This window comes from Oncorhynchus clarkii, chromosome 25 (genome assembly GCF_045791955.1).
Source record: "Oncorhynchus clarkii lewisi isolate Uvic-CL-2024 chromosome 25, UVic_Ocla_1.0, whole genome shotgun sequence".
NCBI lineage: Eukaryota > Metazoa > Chordata > Actinopteri > Salmoniformes > Salmonidae > Oncorhynchus > Oncorhynchus clarkii.
In genome coordinates, this window is record NC_092171.1 from 43,713,348 (window position 1) to 43,733,094 (window position 19,747).

A 19,747-nucleotide genomic window follows, 5' to 3' on the forward strand; every position below is an offset into this window, starting at 1 on the left:
CTTTCCTCTCAGACTCTTTGGTGTGGTTCTTGTCCGTCTGACACTCGTGACAGAAACATCCGGTAAACATCATCACAGTAGAGTTGTTTACCACATTCCTGTCCCCCCCTCTCTCCTCGGTCTCCCACAGAGGGAAGGAGGACAGTGTGGAGACAGATGTGATTATTTGTGTCCCTCTGCATGCCGTATCCCAGTATCTCCTCTGCCTCTTTCTCTCCTTTCCTCCATCCCCCAAACTCTTTCTATTCCTTCTTCTCCCCAACCACCAGAGTTCCTCCTCCTCCTCCTCCTCCTCTTCTCCCCAGCCACCAGAGTTCCTCCTCCTCCTCCTCTTCCTCCTCTTCTCCCCAGCCACCAGAGTTCCTCCTCCTCCTCTTCCTCGTCTTCTCCCCAGCCACCAGAGTTCCTCCTCCTCCTCTTCTCCCCAGCCACCAGAGTTCCTCCTCTTCCTCCTCCTCTCCCCAGCCAGAGTTCCTCCTCCTCTTCCTCTTCCCCCTAGCCACCAGAGTTCCTCCTCCTCCTCTCCCCAGCCACCAGAGTTCCTCCTCCTCCTCCTCTTCTCCCCAGCCACCAGAGTTCCTCCTCTCCCTCCTCCTCTCCCCAGCCACCAGAGTTCCTCCTACTCTTCTCTCCGGCCACCAGGTTTCAGGTAATCAGGTGATGAGTTGTGGCTCCCAGACCTGACTGGCCAGCTGGGGCCGACACTGAGTGATGGCAGGAGGGCCAACAGACAGCTGACTGTCAAGACACAGACCACTAACCACGTGCTGCAGGGTCGGCCCTTTTGGCTTCCACTTCTACAGGAGGGGCAGAAAGATGGGCAGGGAGGGGTGAGAGGGGGAGGGGTGAGAGGAGGGAGGGAGGGGTGAGAGGAGGGAGGGAGGGGTGAGAGGGGTGAGAGGAGGGAGGGGTGAGAGGAGGGAGGGGTGAGAGGAGGGAGGGGTGAGAGAAGGGAGGGGTGAGAGGAGGGAGGGAGGGGTGAGAGGGGGAGGGGTGAGAGGAGGGAGGGAGGGGTGAGAGGAGGGAGGGAGGGGTGAGAGGAGGGAGAGGCATATGGCTTAGATAGGATCTCAACATTAACCTGACTGACATATGGCTTAGATAGGATCTCATCATTAACATGACTGACATATGGCTTAGATAGGATCTCAACATTAACATGACTGGCATATGGCTTAGATAGGATCTCAACATTAACATGACTGACATATGGCTTAGATAGGATCTCATCATTAACATGGCTGACATATGGCTTAGATAGGATCTCAACATTAACCTGACTGACATATGGCTTAGATAGGATCTCATCATTAACATGACTGACATATGGCTTAGATAGGATCTCATCATTAACATGACTGACATATGGCTTAGATAGGATCTCATCATTAACATGACTGACATATGGCTTAGATAGGATCGTATCATTAACATGACTGACATATGGCTTGGATAGGATCTCAACATTAACCTGACTGACATATGGCTTAGATAGGATCTCATCATTAACATGACTGACATATGGCTTAGATAGGATCTCATCATTAACATGACTGACATATGGCTTGGATAGGATCTCAACATTAACCTGACTGACATATGGCTTAGATAGGATCTCATCATTAACATGACTGACATATGGCTTTAGATAGGATCTCATCATTAACATGACTGACATATGGCTTAGATAGGATCTCATCATTAACATGACTGACGTATGGCTTGGATAGGATCTCATCATTAACATGACTGACATATGGCTTGGATAGGATCTCAACATTAACATGACTGACATATGGCTTAGATAGGATCTCATCATTAACCTGACTGACATATGGCTTAGATAGGATCTCAACATTAACATGACTGACATATGGCTTGGATAGGATCTCAACATTAACATGACTGACATATGGCTTAGATAGGATCTCAACATTAACATGACTGACATATGGCTTAGATAGGATCTCATCATTAACATGACTGACATATGGCTTGGATAGGATCTCAACATTAACCTGACTGACATATGGCTTAGATAGGATCTCAACATTAACATGACTAACATATGGCTTAGATAGGATCTCATCATTAACATGACTGACATATGGCTTTAGATAGGATCTCATCATTAACATGACTGACATATGGCTTTAGATAGGATCTCATCATTAACATGACTGACATATGGCTTAGATAGGATCTCATCATTAACATGACTGACATATGGCTTTAGATAGGATCTCATCATTAACATGACTGACATATGGCTTAGATAGGATCTCATCATTAACATGACTGACATATGGCTTTAGATAGGATCTCATCATTAACATGACTGACATATGGCTTTAGATAGGATCTCATCATTAACATGACTGACATATGGCTTAGATAGGATCTCATCATTAACATGACTGACATATGGCTTAGATAGGATCTCATCATTAACATGACTGACATATGGCTTTAGATAGGATCTCATCATTAACATGACTGACATATGGCTTAGATAGGATCTCATCATTAACATGACTGACATATGGCTTTAGATAGGATCTCATCATTAACATGACTGACATATGGCTTTAGATAGGATCTCAACATTAACATGACTGACATATGGCTTTAGATAGGATCTCATCATTAACATGACTGACATATGGCTTAGATAGGATCTCATCATTAACATGACTGACATATGGCTTTAGATAGGATCTCATCATTAACATGACTGACATATGGCTTAGATAGGATCTCATCCTTAACATGACTGACATATGGCTTTAGATAGGATCTCATCATTAACATGACTGACATATGGCTTTAGATAGGATCTCATCATTAACATGACTGACATATGGCTTTAGATAGGATCTCATCATTAACATGACTGACATATGGCTTTAGATAGGATCTCAACATTAACATGACTAACATATGGCTTAGATAGGATCTCAACATTAACATGACTGACGTATGGCTTAGATAGGATCTCAACATTAACATGACTGACATATGGCTTAGATAGGATCTCAACATTAACATGACTGACATATGGCTTAGATAGGATCTCAACATTAACATGACTAACATATGGCTTAGATAGGATCTCAACATTAACATGACTAACATATGGCTTAGATAGGATCTCAACATTAACATGACTAACATATGGCTTAGATAGGATCTCAACATTAACATGACTGACATATGGCTTTAGATAGGATCTCATCATTAACCTGACTGACATATGGCTTAGATAGGATCTCATCATTAACATGACTGACATATGGCTTAGATAGGATCTCATCATTAACATGACTGACGTATGGCTTTAGATAGGATCTCAACATTAACATGACTAACATATGGCTTTAGATAGGATCTCAACATTAACATGACTGACATATGGCTTAGATAGGATCTCATCATTAACATGACTGACATATGGCTTTAGATAGGATCTCATCATTAACATGACTGACGTATGGCTTTAGATAGGATCTCAACATTAACATGACTGACATATGGCTTTAGATAGGATCTCATCATTAACATGACTGACATATGGCTTTAGATAGGATCTCAACATTAACATGACTGACATATGGCTTTAGATAGGATCTCAACATTAACATGACTGACATATGGCTTTAGATAGGATCTCATCATTAACATGACTGACATATGGCTTTAGATAGGATCTCAACATTAACCTGACTGACGTATGGCTTTAGATAGGATCTCAACATTAACCTGACTGACGTATGGCTTTAGATAGGATCTCAACATTAACATGACTGACATATGGCTTTAGATAGGATCTCATCATTAACATGACTGACATATGGCTTAGATAGGATCTCATCATTAACATGACTGACATATGGCTTTAGATAGGATCTCAACATTAACATGACTGACATATGGCTTTAGATAGGATCTCAACATTAACATGACTGACATATGGCTTTAGATAGGATCTCATCATTAACATGACTGACATATGGCTTTAGATAGGATCTCAACATTAACATGACTGACATATGGCTTTAGATAGAAATGTGATTCCCTTTGAGATCCTATGTAGCTGTGAGGCTAACCTCAGACCAGACCAGCATCCCAAATTGCACCCTATTCCCTATACAGTGCACTACTTTAGACCAGAGCCCTATGGAATCCTATTCCCTATATAGTGCACTACTTTAGACCAGAGCCCTATGGAACCCTATTCCCTATATAGTGCACTACTGTTGACCAGAGTTCAGTATTTAAACTTTATTTAACTAGGCAAGTCAGACAAAAAGCTGCGAAAATTCGCATCATCCATAACAGGTTAAGAACAAATTCTTCTTTACAATGACGTCCTACCCCGGCCTTCCACAGACGACGCTGGGCCAATTGTGCGCTGCCCTATGGGACTTCCAATCACGGCCGGTTGTGATACATTCTGGATTCCAACCAGGGTGTCTGTAGTGAAGCCTCTAGCACTGAGATGCAGTGCCTTAGACCGCTGCACCACTCGGGAGCCAGTATAATGGGAAGGCTGACGGGACCGTAGGGAGATGAGAGGCTGGTCCACGTCCCATACACACCTGTCTGTCTGTCTGACTGACTGACCTGTCTGGGCTCTTTCATGTTGCAGGGTTCCATCTTGACCTTTGACCCGGCAGTGAAAGCTGTGATGGCCAGACAGATGTCCTGCTGGCGTAGAAGAGGCTCCACCAGCTGCCACCTCTGTACAAGAGAGACAGAGACAGAGAGACAGAGAGAGAGAGAGAGAGAGAGACAGAGAGAGAGAGAGAGACAGAGAGAGAGAGACAGAGAGAGAGAGAGAGACAGAGAGAGAGAGAGAGACAGAGAGAGAGAGACAGAGAGAGAGAGATAGACAGAGCGACACACACACAAATTATTATTATTGTTATTACACACACCAACACTCCCATAACCACTATATGTCCCTAGTGGTTACATATACATATCTCTCTGGGTGATGGTACTGACCTGTGACTGTGGCCTCATCGCTCCAGAGCCTCTACTACACTCTGCTAGGCCCAGGCTGTCTGAACCCAGGCTCTCCAGACACATCCCTCCCTGTCTCAACACACTGGACACTGCATCCCGCTCAGGGATCCTGGGAGACGCAAGCGGTGAGAGGGAGAGGTAAGAGAGGTGAGAGGGAGAGAGAGAGAGGGAGAGAGAGAGAGAGAGAGAGATGGGAGAAGGAAAAGGGAGGAAAAGGGAAAGGGAGAGAGAGAGAGACGGAGCTTTTTTGAATGGCTGGTTATTGAATATATATATATGTATATTTGTAAACTTCTGCTGTTTGTATTGTTTTTACTGTGAGAGCTCGGGTGAGTAAGACTGCAAATATTTTCATTACACATGGTAAAATAAACGCTTAAAAAAAGAGAGACACAGGGTAAGGAAGCATGAGAGGAACAGGAGGTAATGGAGAGAGAGAGGAACAGGAGGTAATGGAGAGAGCGAGAGGAACAGGAGGTAATGGAGAGAGAGAGGAACAGGAGGTAATGGAGAGAGAGAGAGGAACAGGAGGTAATGGAGAGAGAAAGAGGAACAGGAGGTCATGGAGAGAGAGGGGAACAGGAGGTCATGGAGAGAGAGGGGAACAGGAGGTCATGGAGAGAGAGAGGAACAGGAGGTAATGGAGAGAGAGAGGAACAGGAGGTAATGGAGAGAGAGAGGAACATGAGGTAATGGAGAGAGATGGGAACATGAGGTCATGGAGAGAGAGGGGAACAGGAGGTAATGGAGAGAGAGGGGAACAGGAGGTCATGGAGAGAGAGGGGAACAGGAGGTCATGGAGAGAGAGGGGAACAGGAGGTCATGGAGAGAGAGGGGAACAGGAGGTCATGGAGAGAGAGGGGAACAGGAGGTAATGGAGAGAGGGGAACAGGAGGTAATGGAGAGAGATGAACATGAGGTAATGGAGAGAGATGGGAACATGAGGTACTGGAGAGAGATGGGAACATGAGGTAATGGAGAGAGAGGGGAACATGAGGTAATGGAGAGAGAGATGAACATGAGGTAATGGAGAGAGATGGGAACAGGAGGTAATGGAGAGAGAGGGGAACAGGAGGTAATGGAGAGAGAGGGGAACAGGAGGTCATGGAGAGAGAGGGGAACAGGAGGTAATGGAGAGAGAGGAACAGGAAGTAATGGAGAGAGAGGGGAACAGGAGGTAATGGAGAGAGAGGGGAACATGAGTTAATGGAGAGAGAGGGGAACAGGAGGTAATGGAGAGAGATGGGAACAGGAGGTAATGGAGAGAGAGGGGAACATGAGGTAATGGAGAGAGAGAGGAACAGGAGGTAATGGAGAGAGAGAGGAACAGGAGGTAATGGAGAGAGAGGGGAACAGGAGGTAATGGAGAGAGAGAGAGAGGAACATGAGGTAATGAGAGAGAGAGAGAGAGAGAGAGGAACATGAGGTAATGGAGAGAGAGGGGAACAGGAGGTAATGGATAGAGAGGAACAGGAAGCAATGAAGAAAGAGGGGGACAGGAGGTAATGAGGAGATGGGAAAAGGAGGTAATGGAGAGAGAGGGGAACATGAGGTAATGGAGAGAGGGGAACAGGAGGTAATGGAGAGAGAGAGGAACAGGAGGTAATGGAGAGAGCGAGAGGAACAGGAGGTAATGGAGAGAGAGAGGAACAGGAGGTAATGGAGAGAGAGAGAGGAACAGGAGGTAATGGAGAGAGAAAGAGGAACAGGAGGTCATGGAGAGAGAGGGGAACAGGAGGTAATGGAGAGAGAGGGGAACAGGAGGTCATGGAGAGAGAGGGGAACAGGAGGTCATGGAGAGAGAGAGGGGAACAGGAGGTCATGGAGAGAGAGGGGAACAGGAGGTCATGGAGAGAGAGGGGAACAGGAGGTAATGGAGAGAGAGGGGAACAGGAGGTAATGGAGAGAGATGAACATGAGGTAATGGAGAGAGATGGGAACATGAGGTAATGGAGAGAGATGGGAACATGAGGTAATGGAGAGAGAGATGAACATGAGGTAATGGAGAGAGATGGGAACATGAGGTAATGGAGAGAGAGGGGAACAGGAGGTAATGGAGAGAGAGGGGAACAGGAGGTCATGGAGAGAGAGGGGAACAGGAGGTAATGGAGAGAGAGAGGAACAGGAAGTAATGGAGAGAGAGGAACAGGAAGTAATGGAGAGAGAGGGGAACAGGAGGTAATGGAGAGAGAGGGGAACAGGAGTTAATGGAGAGAGAGGGGAACAGGAGGTAATGGAGAGAGAGGGGAACAGGAGGTAATGGAGAGAGAGGGGAACAGGAGGTAATGGAGAGAGAAGGGAACAGGAGGTCATGGAGAGAGAGGGGAACAGGAGGTAATGGAGAGAGAGAGGAACAGGAAGTAATGGAGAGAGAGGAACAGGAAGTAATGGAGAGAGAGGGGAACAGGAGGTAATGGAGAGAGAGCCAGTAGAGACTCTCTCTAACCTGTCTGGTTAGCCAGTAGAGACTCTCTCTAACCTGTCTGGTTAGCCAGTAGAGACTCTCCCCTCTCACCTGTCTGGTTAGCCAGTAGAGACCCTCCCCTCTCACCTGTCTGGTTAGCCATTAGAGACCCTCCCCTCTCACCTGTCTGGTTAGCCAGTAGAGACCCTCCCCTCTCACCTGTCTGGTTAGCCAGTAGAGACTCTCCCCTCTCACCTGTCTGGTTAGCCAGTAGAGACCCTCCCCTCTCACCTGTCTGGTTAGCCAGTAGAGACTCTCCCCTCTCACCTGTCTGGTTAGCCAGTAGAGACCCTCCCCTCTCACCTGTCTGGTTAGCCAGTAGAGACTCTCCCCTCTCACCTGTCTGGTTAGCCAGTAGAGACTCTCCCCTCTCACCTGTCTGGTTAGCCAGTAGACACTCTCCCCTCTCACCTGTCTGGTTAGCCAGTAGAGACTCTCCCCTCTCACCTGTCTGGTTAGCCAGTAGAGACCCTCCCCTCTCACCTGTCTGGTTAGCCAGTAGAGACTCTCCCCTCTCACCTGTCTGGTTAGCCAGTAGAGACTCTCCCATCTCACCTGTCTGGTTAGCCAGTAGAGACTCTCCCCTCTCACCTGTCTGGTTAGCCAGTAGAGACTCTCCCCTCTCACCTGTCTGGTTAGCCAGTAGAGACTCTCTCTAACCTGTCTGGTTAGCCAGTAGAGACCCTCCCCTCTCACCTGTCTGGTTAGCCAGTAGAGACCCTCCCCTCTAACCTGTCTGGTTAGCCAGTAGAGACTCTCCCCTCTCACCTGTCTGGTTAGCCAGTAGAGACCCTCCCCTCTCACCTGTCTGGTTAGCCAGTAGAGACCCTCCCCTCTAACCTGTCTGGTTAGCCAGTAGAGACTCTCCCCTCTCACCTGTCTGGTTAGCCAGTAGAGACTCTCCCCTCTCTGGTTAGCCAGTAGAGACTCTCCCCTCTCACCTGTCTGGTTAGCCAGTAGAGACTCTCCCCTCTCACCTGTCTGGTTAGCCAGTAGAGACTCTCCCCTCTCACCTGTCTGGTTAGCCAGTAGAGACTCTCCCCTCTCACCTGTCTGGTTAGCCAGTAGAGACTCTCCCCTCTCACCTGTCTGGTTAGCCAGTAGAGACTCTCCCCTCTCACCTGTCTGGTTAGCCAGTAGAGACTCTCTCTAACCTGTCTGGTTAGCCAGTAGAGACCCTCCTCTCTCACCTGTCTGGTTAGCCAGTAGAGACCCTCCCCTCTAACCTGTCTGGTTAGCCAGTAGAGACTCTCCCCTCTCACCTGTCTGGTTAGCCAGTAGAGACCATCCCCTCTCACCTGTCTGGTTAGCCAGTAGAGACCCTCCCCTCTAACCTGTCTGGTTAGCCAGTAGAGACTCTCCCCTCTCACCTGTCTGGTTAGCCAGTAGAGACCCTCCCCTCTCACCTGTCTGGTTAGCCAGTAGAGACTCTCCCCTCTCACCTGTCTGGTTAGCCAGTAGAGACTCTCCCCTCTCACCTGTCTGGTTAGCCAGTAGAGACCCTCCCCTCTCACCTGTCTGGTTAGCCATTAGAGACCCTCCCCTCTCACCTGTCTGGTTAGCCAGTAGAGACCCTCCCCTCTCACCTGTCTGGTTAGCCAGTAGAGACTCTCCCCTCTCACCTGTCTGGTTAGCCAGTAGAGACTCTCCCCTCTCACCTGTCTGGTTAGCCAGTAGAGACTCTCCCCTCTCACCTGTCTGGTTAGCCAGTAGAGACTCTCCCCTCTCACCTGTCTGGTTAGCCAGTAGAGACTCTCCCCTCTCACCTGTCTGGTTAGCCAGTAGAGACTTTCCCCTCTCACCTGTCTGGTTAGCCAGTAGAGACTCTCTCTAACCTGTCTGGTTAGCCAGTAGAGACTCTCTCCTCTCACCTTAGCTCAGGGTAAACGTTCTCCATATACCAATGGAAAGACTTGCAGTTCAGCTTGTGTCGTAGAGTCAGCCGGTCTGCAATGCTATAGGAAGGAATGAGCATGGAGAGGGAGAAGGGGAGGGGGAGAGGGGAGGGGGAGAGGGGAAAGGGAGAGGGGAGAGGGGAGAGGGGGAAGGGAGAGGGGGAAGGGGAGGGGGGAGGAGAGAGGGAGGAGGGGAGGGGGAAGGGAGAGGGAGAAGGGAGAGGGAGAAGGGAGAGGGAGGAGGGGAGAGGGAGGAGGGGAGAGGGAGGAAGGGAAAGGGGAGAGGGGGAAGGGGATAGGGGAGAGGGGGAAGGGGGGAAAGGGGAGAAGAGGAAGGGGAAAGGGGGAAGGGAAAGGGTAGAGGGGAAGGGGAGAGGGGGAAGGGGAAAGGGGGAAGGGAAAGGGGAGAGGGGGAAGGGGGAAGGGGGAAGGGGAGATTGGGAAGGGAAAGGGGAGAGGGGGAAGGGGAGGGGAGAGGGGAAGGGGAGAGGGGGAAGGGGGAGAGGGGGAAAGGGGAGAGGGGGAAAGGGGAGAGGGGGAAGGGGGAGAGGGGGAAGAGGGGAGAGGGGAAGGGGGAAAGTGGAGAGGGAGAAGGGGAAAGGGGAGAGGGAAAGTGGAGAGGGGGACGGGGAGAGGGAGAGAAAAATATGGCAGTTTTTCCATTTCCTGAAAAGATTCTGTTTTGGAGGTGGATTCATCCAACAGCAAATATATGAATAGTGTTGGTTAAAAGGTACCAGAGAGGACTACTAACCTGCCGAAAGCCTTGCCCTGCGCTGAGGGCCTTGCTGAGTAGTAGTACTGTTTATACTCATCCATCCACACCTCCGCTGCCCGACGCGTGTTCCTGACCACACACACACACACACACACCTGGTTAGGTAGGATAATAACACAGCTCCGCTGTTCCTTCCTCTCTGTCATGACCCCAGACATTTCAGTTGTGTCGTAGCGCTGAACTCTCTCACCTGATCCACCCAAAGGTTTGAGGATTAGTTGACTAGTTGAATCAGGTATGCTAGTTCTGGAATAGTTCAAATACATGTCCCCGAGAGGAGGGTCCCCGAGAAGAGGTTAGAAACGGCTGGGATTCCCCGAGAAGACAGTTGGAATGGAGTCCCCGAGAAGATGTTTGGAATGGCTGGGAGTCCCCGAGAAGATGTTTGGAATGGAGTCCCCGAGAAGACGTTTGGAATGGAGTCCCCGAGAAGACGTTTGGAATGGAGTCCCCGAGAAGACAGTTGGAATGGAGTCCCCGAGAAGACGTTTGGAATGGAGTCCCCGAGAAGACTTTTGGAATGGAGTCCCCGAGAAGACGTTTGGAATGGAGTCCCCGAGAAGACGTTTGGAATGGAGTCCCCGAGAAGACGTTTGGAATGGAGTCCCCGAGAAGACTTTTGGAATGGAGTCCCCGAGAAGACGTTTGGAATGGAGTCCCCGAGAAGACGTTTGGAATGGAGTCCCCGAGAAGACGTTTGGACTGGAGTCCCCGAGAAGACGTTTGGAATGGAGTCCCCGAGAAGACGTTTGGAATGGAGTCCCCGAGAAGACGTTTGGAATGGAGTCCCCGAGAAGACGTTTGGAATGGAGTCCCCGAGAAGACGTTTGGAATGGAGTCCGCGAGAAGACGTTTGGAATGGAGTCCCCAAGAAGACGTTTGGAATGGAGTCCCCGAGAAGACGGTTGGAATGGAGTCCCCGAGAAGATGTTTGGAATGGAGTCCCCGAGAAGACGTTTGAAATGGAGTCCCCGAGAAGACGTTTGAAATGAAGTCCCCGAGAAGACTTTTGGAATGGAGTCCCCGAGAAGACGTTTGGAATGGAGTCCCCGAGAAGACGTTTGGAATGGAGTCCCCGAGAAGATGTTTGGAATGGCGTCCCCGAGAAGACGTTTTCGGAATGGAGTCCCCGAGAAGATGTTTTCGGAATGGAGTCCCCGAGAAGACGTTTTCGGAATGGAGTCCCCGAGAAGACGTTTTCGGAATGGCTAGGATTCCCGAAAATATTATTTTTATTTTTTTACAGGCAGGACTAGAGTGTGTGTCTATAGTTGTGTGTCTGTGTGTGTGCATCTGTAGAATGGATATCAGAGCGACCTAGCCAAGCTCACTTACTTGATGTATGTGAGAGCGTTGCCTTCTGGGAAGTCGTAGGGATGTCGCTTCCTGAAGACGTGTCCCACCCTGCTGCAGGGCAGAATCTCCAGGCTCCCACCACACATCCACACCCTGAAGGACAGCTCTGAGGAGGGAGGGACACAGTATGTACAGGGAAACCCTAACAGAATCTCCAGGCTCCCACCACACATCCACACCCTGAAGGACAGCTCTGAGAGAGAGATGTATGAGTTAAGGTCATAGGTTAATATAGACATGTTTATATAGGGGAGATTAAAACCTACACACATCCACACAAAACAGTCTGGTCTTCATTATCCCAGTTAACCTGCTACAGAGCACACTGCAGCAGACACATAAGGTCAATCAATCACCAGCTGGTCCAATCACATCATCAATAACCAGCTGGTCCAGTCACATCATCAATAACCAGCTGGTCCAGTCACATCAATCACCAGCTGGTCCAGTCTTATAATCAATCACCAGCTGGTCCAGTCACATCATCAATCACCAGCTGGTCCAGTCACATCATCAATCACCAGCTGGTCCAATCACATCATCAGTCACCAGCTGGTCCAGTCACATCATCAATCACCAGCTGGTCCAATCACATCATCAATCACCAGCTGGTCCAATCACATCATCAGTCACCAGCTGGTCCAATCACATCATCAGTCACCAGCTGGTCCAGTCACATCATCAGTCACCAGCTGGTCCAGTCACATCATCAATCACCAGCTGGTCCAGTCACGTCATCAGTCACCAGCTGGTCCAGTCACATCATCAATCACCAGCTGGTCCAATCACGTCATCAATCACCAGCTGGTCCAGTCACATCATCAATCACCAGCTGGTCCAATCACATCATCAGTCACCAGCTGGTCCAATCACATCATCAGTCACCAGCTGGTCCAATCACATCATCAGTCACCAGCTGGTCCAGTCACATCATCAATAACCAGCTGGTCCAATCACATCATCAATCACCAGCTGGTCCAATCACATCATCAGTCACCAGCTGGTCCAGTCACATCATCAATCACCAGCTGGTCCAATCACATCATCAATAACCAGCTGGTCCAATCACATCATCAGTCACCAGCTGGTCCAATCACATCATCAGTCACCAGCTGGTCCAGTCACATCATCAATCACCAGCTGGTCCAATCACATCATCAATCACCAGCTGGTCCAATCACATCATCAGTCACCAGCTGGTCCAGTCACATCATCAATCACAAGCTGGTCCAGTCACATCATCAATAACCAGCTGGTCCAGTCACATCATCAGTCACCAGCTGGTCCAGTCACATCATCAATCACCAGCTGGTCCAATCACATCATCAATAACCAGCTGGTCCAGTCACATCATCAATAACCAGCTGGTCCAGTCACATCAATCACCAGCTGGTCCAGTCTTATCATCAATCACCAGCTGGTCCAGTCACATCATCAATAACCAGCTGGTCCAGTCACATCATCAATCACCAGCTGGTCCAGTCACATCATCAATCACCAGCTGGTCCAATCACATCATCAGTCACCAGCTGGTCCAGTCACATCATCAATCACCAGCTGGTACAATCACATCATCAATCACCAGCTGGTCCAATCACATCATCAGTCACCAGCTGGTCCAATCACATCATCAGTCACCAGCTGGTCCAGTCACATCATCAGTCACTAGCTGGTCCAGTCACATCATCAATCACCAGCTGGTCCAGTCACGTCATCAGTCACCAGCTGGTCCAGTCACATCATCAATCACCAGCTGGTCCAATCACATCATCAGTCACCAGCTGGTCCAGTCACATCATCAGTCACTAGCTGGTCCAGTCACATCATCAATCACCAGCTGGTCCAGTCACATCATCAGTCACCAGCTGGTCCAGTCACATCATCAATCACCAGCTGGTCCAATCATGTCATCAATCACCAGCTGGTCCAGTCACATCATCAATCACCAGCTGGTCCAATCACATCATCAGTCACCAGCTGGTCCAGTCACATCATCAATCACCAGCTGGTCCAGTCACATCATCAATAACCAGCTGGTCCAATCACATCATCAGTCACCAGCTGGTCCAATCACGTCATCAGTCACCAGCTGGTCCAGTCACATCATCAATCACCAGCTGGTCCAATCACATCATCAATCACCAGCTGGTCCAATCACATCATCAATCACCAGCTGGTCCAATCACATCATCAATCACCAGCTGTTCCAGTCACATCATCAATCACCAGCTGGTCCAGTCACACCAATCATCAGTCAGTTATATTCAATAGGTGGCGATAGTGTTTTAATGGTCTGCTGTCAAAACCTATCTAAGCCATATGTCAGTCAGGTTAATGTTGAGATCCTATCCAAGCCATATGTCAGTCAGGTTAATGTTGAGATCCTATCTAAGCCATATGTCAGTCATGTTAATGTTGAGATCATATCCAAGCCATATGTCAGTCATGTTAATGTTGAGATCCTATCTAAGCCATATGTCAGTCAGGTTAATGTTGAGATCCTATCTAAGCCATATGTCAGTCATGTTAATGTTGAGATCCTATCCAAGCCATATGTCAGTCATGTTAATGTTGAGATCCTATCTAAAGCCATATGTCAGTCAGGTTAATGTTGAGATCCTATCTAAAGCCATATGTCAGTCATGTTAATGTTGAGATCCTATCTAAAGCCATATGTCAGTCATGTTAATGTTGAGATCCTATCTAAAGCCATATGTCAGTCAGGTTAATGTTGAGATCCTATCTAAAGCCATATGTCAGTCATGTTAATGTTGAGATCCTATCTAAAGCCATATGTCAGTCATGTTAATGTTGAGATCCTATCTAAAGCCATATGTCAGTCAGGTTAATGTTGAGATCCTATCTAAGCCATATGTCAGTCAGGTTAATGTTGAGATCCTATCTAAGCCATATGTCAGTCATGTTAATGTTGAGATCCTATCTAAAGCCATATGTCAGTCATGTTAATGTTGAGATCCTATCTAAAGCCATATGTCAGTCAGGTTAATGGGCCAGATGGTGTGTGTTCTCTCCTCCCCCTCCCCTCCCCCCTCCCCCCCAGTGATCTCACCAAAGTTCTCCCCTCCCCAGATGTCCATGTGAGTGTCGTACTGCCCCAGGTGGTTGAACCAGCTCTTGTCCATCACAAAGATCCCTCCTGCAATCACTGGAGTTCTGTAGCAGAGAACACAGGAGGACAGACTGTCTGATACACACAGGAGGACAGAGGACAGACTGCCTGATACACACAGGAGGACAGACTGCCTGATACACACAGGAGGACAGACTGCCTGATACACACAGGAGGACAGACTGTCTGATACACACAGGAGGACAGACTGTCTGATACACACAGGAGGACAGACTGTCTGATACACACAGGAGGACAGACTGTCTGATACACACAGGAGGACAGACTGTCTGATACACACAGGAGGACAGACTGTCTGATACACACAGGAGGACAGACTGTCTGATACACACAGGAGGACAGACTGTGTGATACACACAGGAGGACAGACTGTCTGATACACACAGATGACAGACTGTCTGATACACACAGGAGGACAGACTGGAGGTAGTCTCAGATGTAGAACAAACATGGCGGACGAAGGAATCACGTCATCTTTACATCTGTCTATTCGTGATATTTTTTATCAGCAACATTCCACAACTTTTGCCTGAATGTGAAGAGACGGGGGAATAAGAAATTGGACCACATCAACACAACTACTGTAGCTACCTGATAGGCAGTGTGGAGACCACATCAACACAACTACTGTAGCTACCTGATAGGCAGTGTGGAGACCACATCAACACAACTACTGTAGCTACCTGATAGGCAGTGTGGGGTCATTCCTGGACATCTTCTGTTCGATGGGAATCTGCTCCCATTTAAAGTGTAGACTCCAGTCAAACCCTGAGAGACAGAGAGGGAGGGGGGGGGGAGCATTCCCACAAGAAAAATTGACAGTTTAGGCTTCAGTTTAGGGTTACAATTAAGGTTAGAATTTGGGTTAAGGGTTTGGGTTTAAGGGTATGGGGTTAGGTTTAGGGGTATGGGGTTAGGTTTAGGGGTATGGGGTTAGGTTTAGGGGTATGGGGTTAGGTTTAGGGGTATGGGGTTAGGTTTAGGGGTATGGGGTTAGGTTTAGGGGTATGGGGTATGGGGTTAGGTTTAGGGGTATGGGGTTAGGCTTAGGGGTATGGGGTTAGGTTTAGGGGTATGGGGTTAGGTTTAGGGGTATGGGGTATGGGGTTAGGTTTAGGGGTATGGGGTTAGGTTTAGGGGTATGGGGTTAGGTTTAGGGGTATGGGGTTAGGTTTAGGGGTATGGGGTTAAGGAAAATAGGATGTTGAATGGGAATCAATTGTTTGGTCTCCACAAGGATAGTAAAACTACCGAGTATGTGTGTGTGTGCTCATACAGTAATCCTACTGACCTCCCCTCAAGTCAGCTGAAGCTGCTAAGTAGGCAAAGTTATCCAGGCTGATGACATCGATGATGGGGCTGACCACCCGGGTACGGTCCTGGGGAGAGGAGAGACAGGCACGGTCACACACACACACACCATCTCCAGCATCAACAATAATTACGTTGAAAACACAGTGTTTCTACCACACGAGGTTGGGTGGCACCTTAATTAGGGAAGAACATGCTCATAGTAATGTCTGGAACGGAGTCAACGGAATGGCATCAAACACATGGGAACCATGGAAACCACATGTTTGATACCGTTCCACCCATTCCGCTCCAGTCATTACCACGAGCCCGTCCTCCCCAAACACATCAAACACATGGGAACCATGGAAACCACGTGTTTGATACCGTTCCACCCATTCCGCTCCAGTCATTAACACGAGCCCGTCCTCCCCAAACACATCAAACACATGGGAACCATGGAAACCATGTGTTTGATACCGTTCCACCCATTCCGCTCCAGTCATTAACACGAGACCGTCCTCCCCTAGGGTGCCACCAAGCAACGGGCTCGTGTTAATGACTGGACCGGAGTAGGTGGAACAGTATCACACACATGGGAACCACCATGGTGCTGGAGATGTGTTGCCATTCCGTTGACTCCGTTCCAGACATTACTATGAGCCGTCCTCAGCAGCCTCCTCTCTGTTTTATAGTTCAAGAAGATAAATGTTTACAATTACATTCAGTGACACTGATGACATCATCGTGGAGGCAGGTAGACTAGTGGTTAGAGTGGAGGGGCGGCAGGGTAGCCTAGTGGTTAGAGTGTAGAGGAGGTAGGTAGACTAGTGGTTAGAGTGTTGGACTAGTAACCGGAAGGTTGCAAATCCCCAAATACTCAGGCAGTATCTCTACCTGATAGTACCTGATCTAAGTGAAGAGAGAAGAGCATATGTTTCGCTGGGTACAGTATCTCTACCCGATAGTACCTGATATAAGTGATTGATAGTTGGTATTCAGCAGTCATAGTATTTATTTACTTTGAAGAAATACTAAATAGTGATTTGTCAGACAGCGGCTCTATAGAGATGATTATTAAATAAAGTCATCAAATAAAACTAAAGTAATATACACAACAACTGAAATAGGGTGTACTCTGTGTTGAACCCAGGGTGTACTCTGTGTTGAACCCAGATTGAACCCAGGGTGTACTCTGTGTTGAACCCAGATTGAACCCAGGGTGTACTCTGTGTTCACTGTGTCAGGGAGTCAGGCAGTGTGGGGGAGGGGAGAGTAGAGCTTGAAACTGCACTCAGAGGGCTTTGGGAAGAGCCACTCTCAACAGCTTGAAACAATAATAATTGTATAGGGCTATTTCATGATCCACTCTCACCTCTCACAGTAGGAGGAGACGCTACATTTCCAAATGGATGGATGTCAACTTTTAAGCGCTCAATTCAGCCCAGGACTTTCTGCATGTCAGTTTGACCTCTCCAGCTTGCTGACAAAATATGGAGTGATTCATATTGACTTTCCAATGTCCTTGTTTTGATTTCCCACGACACAACCACTTAAAATGACACGACTCAAGTTCAAATGGGGATCCACTGTCAGATAGTTTCTTATTTATAGAACAGATTCATGTGTTATCACTGGGCTTCATCTAATAGCACAAACAAATGACCCAGATTATAATATCAAAAATCGAATTAAAATCACTATAAATGTTTGATTTGATTTAGTTCAATTCTTTAAAACGTACATTTTTGGTTGAGATGGAGACTTGAATCCAACATAGAAAATATTAATTTGTAGACAATTAAAGCCAGATTAAAGTGAAAAAAAACTCACCAGAAGTGGGCGAGAGAAGAAAGCAGAGCGAAGCGGATGGACAAGAAGGGACAGGCAGAGCAGTGACTGGCTAGCAGGATAGTCCAATCATCTTCGCTTATAGCGCTGTTGTGTTTCCATAAAGTGGATGAATTGGTCTGATTTAGCATGGGAAGATAAAGCCTCAACCCGTAGCTACCTATTCCAATTCAAATGAGCTCGAAAAAAGTGAATAATAACGTTTGTATTATTTTGTGTGACTACAGCGCCTGCAAACAAAATGCAAAAAATAGAGACATCTTCTTAGTGAGGCTTCAAAGCAGACAACTTGGTTAGGGTCATTATAATTCAAAACATTACAATTCTAAAATAACTCACACGCCTCGTACGTTGGCCTTTGGTGAGGCCATAAGTCAGCCGGCTCCGACGGGACCATCTCCTTTAAATGTTGATAGTTGGTTGCGTTGACAACCAAACACAATTCAATACCAATAAATATCAGAACATTTCAAAATCAACCAGAGCTTGAAACCCCTCGGACTGTCACATTTATCAAATTTCATATTCCAGTTACTAATAAGCAACCATTAATAAAAAATCTGTGTAAAAACTGTTAAATCCCGCGGCTCCGTGGCGGATTGATGAGGAATTGAACAATTGTATGGTTGAGAGGGAAAAATGTATGTGTTAAGGCTTTACACCCCCTGCTATAATGTGGATTAAGAGTTACCTGTCTAACAGAACACAGAGGGTGTTCTTTAATGGAAGCCTCTCCAACGTAATCCAGGTAGAATCAGGAATTCCTCAAGGCAGCTGTTTAGGCTCCTTGCTTTTTTTCAATCTAATGACATGCCACTGGCTTTGAGTAAAGATAGTGTGTCTGTGTATATGGATGACTCAACACTAAACACGTCAGCTACCACAGCGACTGAAATGACTGCAACACTTAACAAAGAGCTGCAGTTAGTTTCAGAAAGGAACAACTTAGTCCTAAATATTTAAAAAACTAAAAGCATTGTATTTGGGGAAAAAACTAAACTAATAATTGTAATAAATAATGTGGAAATTGAGCAAGTTGAGGTGACTAAACTGCTTGGAGTAACCCTGGATTGTAAACTGTCAAAACATATTGATACAACAGTAGATAAGATGGGGAGAAGTCTGTCCATAATAAAGAGCTGCTCTGCCTTAACAGCACTATCAACAAGGCAGGTCCTAGTTTCTACCTTCTTAACAGCACTATCAACAAGGCAGGTCCTACAGGTCCTAGTTTCTACCTTCTTAACAACACTATCAACAAGGCAGGTCCTACAGGCCCTAGTTTCTACCTTCTTAACAAAGCTATCAACAAGGCAGGTCCTAGTTTCTACCTTCTTAACAGCACTATCAACAAGGCAGGTACTACAGGCCCTAGTTTCTACCTTCTTAACAACACTATCAACAAGGCAGGTCCTAGTTTCTACCTTCTTAACAGCACTATCAACAAGGCAGATCCTACAGGCCCTGGTTTCTACTTTCTTAACAACACTATCAACAAGGCAGGTCCTAGTTTCTACCTTCTTAACAACACTATCAACAAGGCAGGTCCCACAGGCCCTAGATTTGTCACACCTGGACTACTGTTCAGTCATGTGGTCAGGTACCACAAAAAGGGACTTAGGAAAATTGCAATTGGCTCAGAACAGGGCAGCACGACTGGACGTGGATGTACACAGAGAGCTAATATTAATAATATGCATGTCAATCTCTCCTGGCTCAAAGTGGAGGAGAGATTGACTTCATCACTACTTATACTTATGTGATGTTGAATGCACTGACCTGTATGTTTAAACTACTAACACACAGCTCAGACCCCCATACATACCCCACAAGACATGCCACCAGAGGTCTGTCTAAACTACTGGCACACAGCTCAGACACCCCATACATACCCCACAAGACATGCCACCAGAGGTCTGTCTAAACTACTGGCA

General features: G+C 47.3%; 1 protein-coding gene across 1 annotated transcript in view; it reads right to left on the bottom strand.

The window, feature by feature from the left end:
- Nucleotides 1-619: 619 nt before the first annotated feature.
- The window catches only part of LOC139383449 (polypeptide N-acetylgalactosaminyltransferase 16-like), a 45,927-nt gene continuing 26,799 nt past the window's right edge, over nucleotides 620-19,747 (bottom strand). Inside the window, exons 7-15 of the mRNA XM_071127995.1 lie at nucleotides 15,964-16,051; nucleotides 15,356-15,440; nucleotides 14,592-14,695; nucleotides 11,501-11,627; nucleotides 10,142-10,234; nucleotides 9,364-9,447; nucleotides 5,008-5,137; nucleotides 4,624-4,740; nucleotides 620-797 (exon numbers count right to left, since the gene is read on the bottom strand). Of these exons, the coding sequence (XP_070984096.1) occupies nucleotides 654-797; nucleotides 4,624-4,740; nucleotides 5,008-5,137; nucleotides 9,364-9,447; nucleotides 10,142-10,234; nucleotides 11,501-11,627; nucleotides 14,592-14,695; nucleotides 15,356-15,440; nucleotides 15,964-16,051 (972 nt within the window). The 3' untranslated portion in view covers nucleotides 620-653. The remainder of the gene's footprint in view (nucleotides 798-4,623; nucleotides 4,741-5,007; nucleotides 5,138-9,363; nucleotides 9,448-10,141; nucleotides 10,235-11,500; nucleotides 11,628-14,591; nucleotides 14,696-15,355; nucleotides 15,441-15,963; nucleotides 16,052-19,747) is intronic.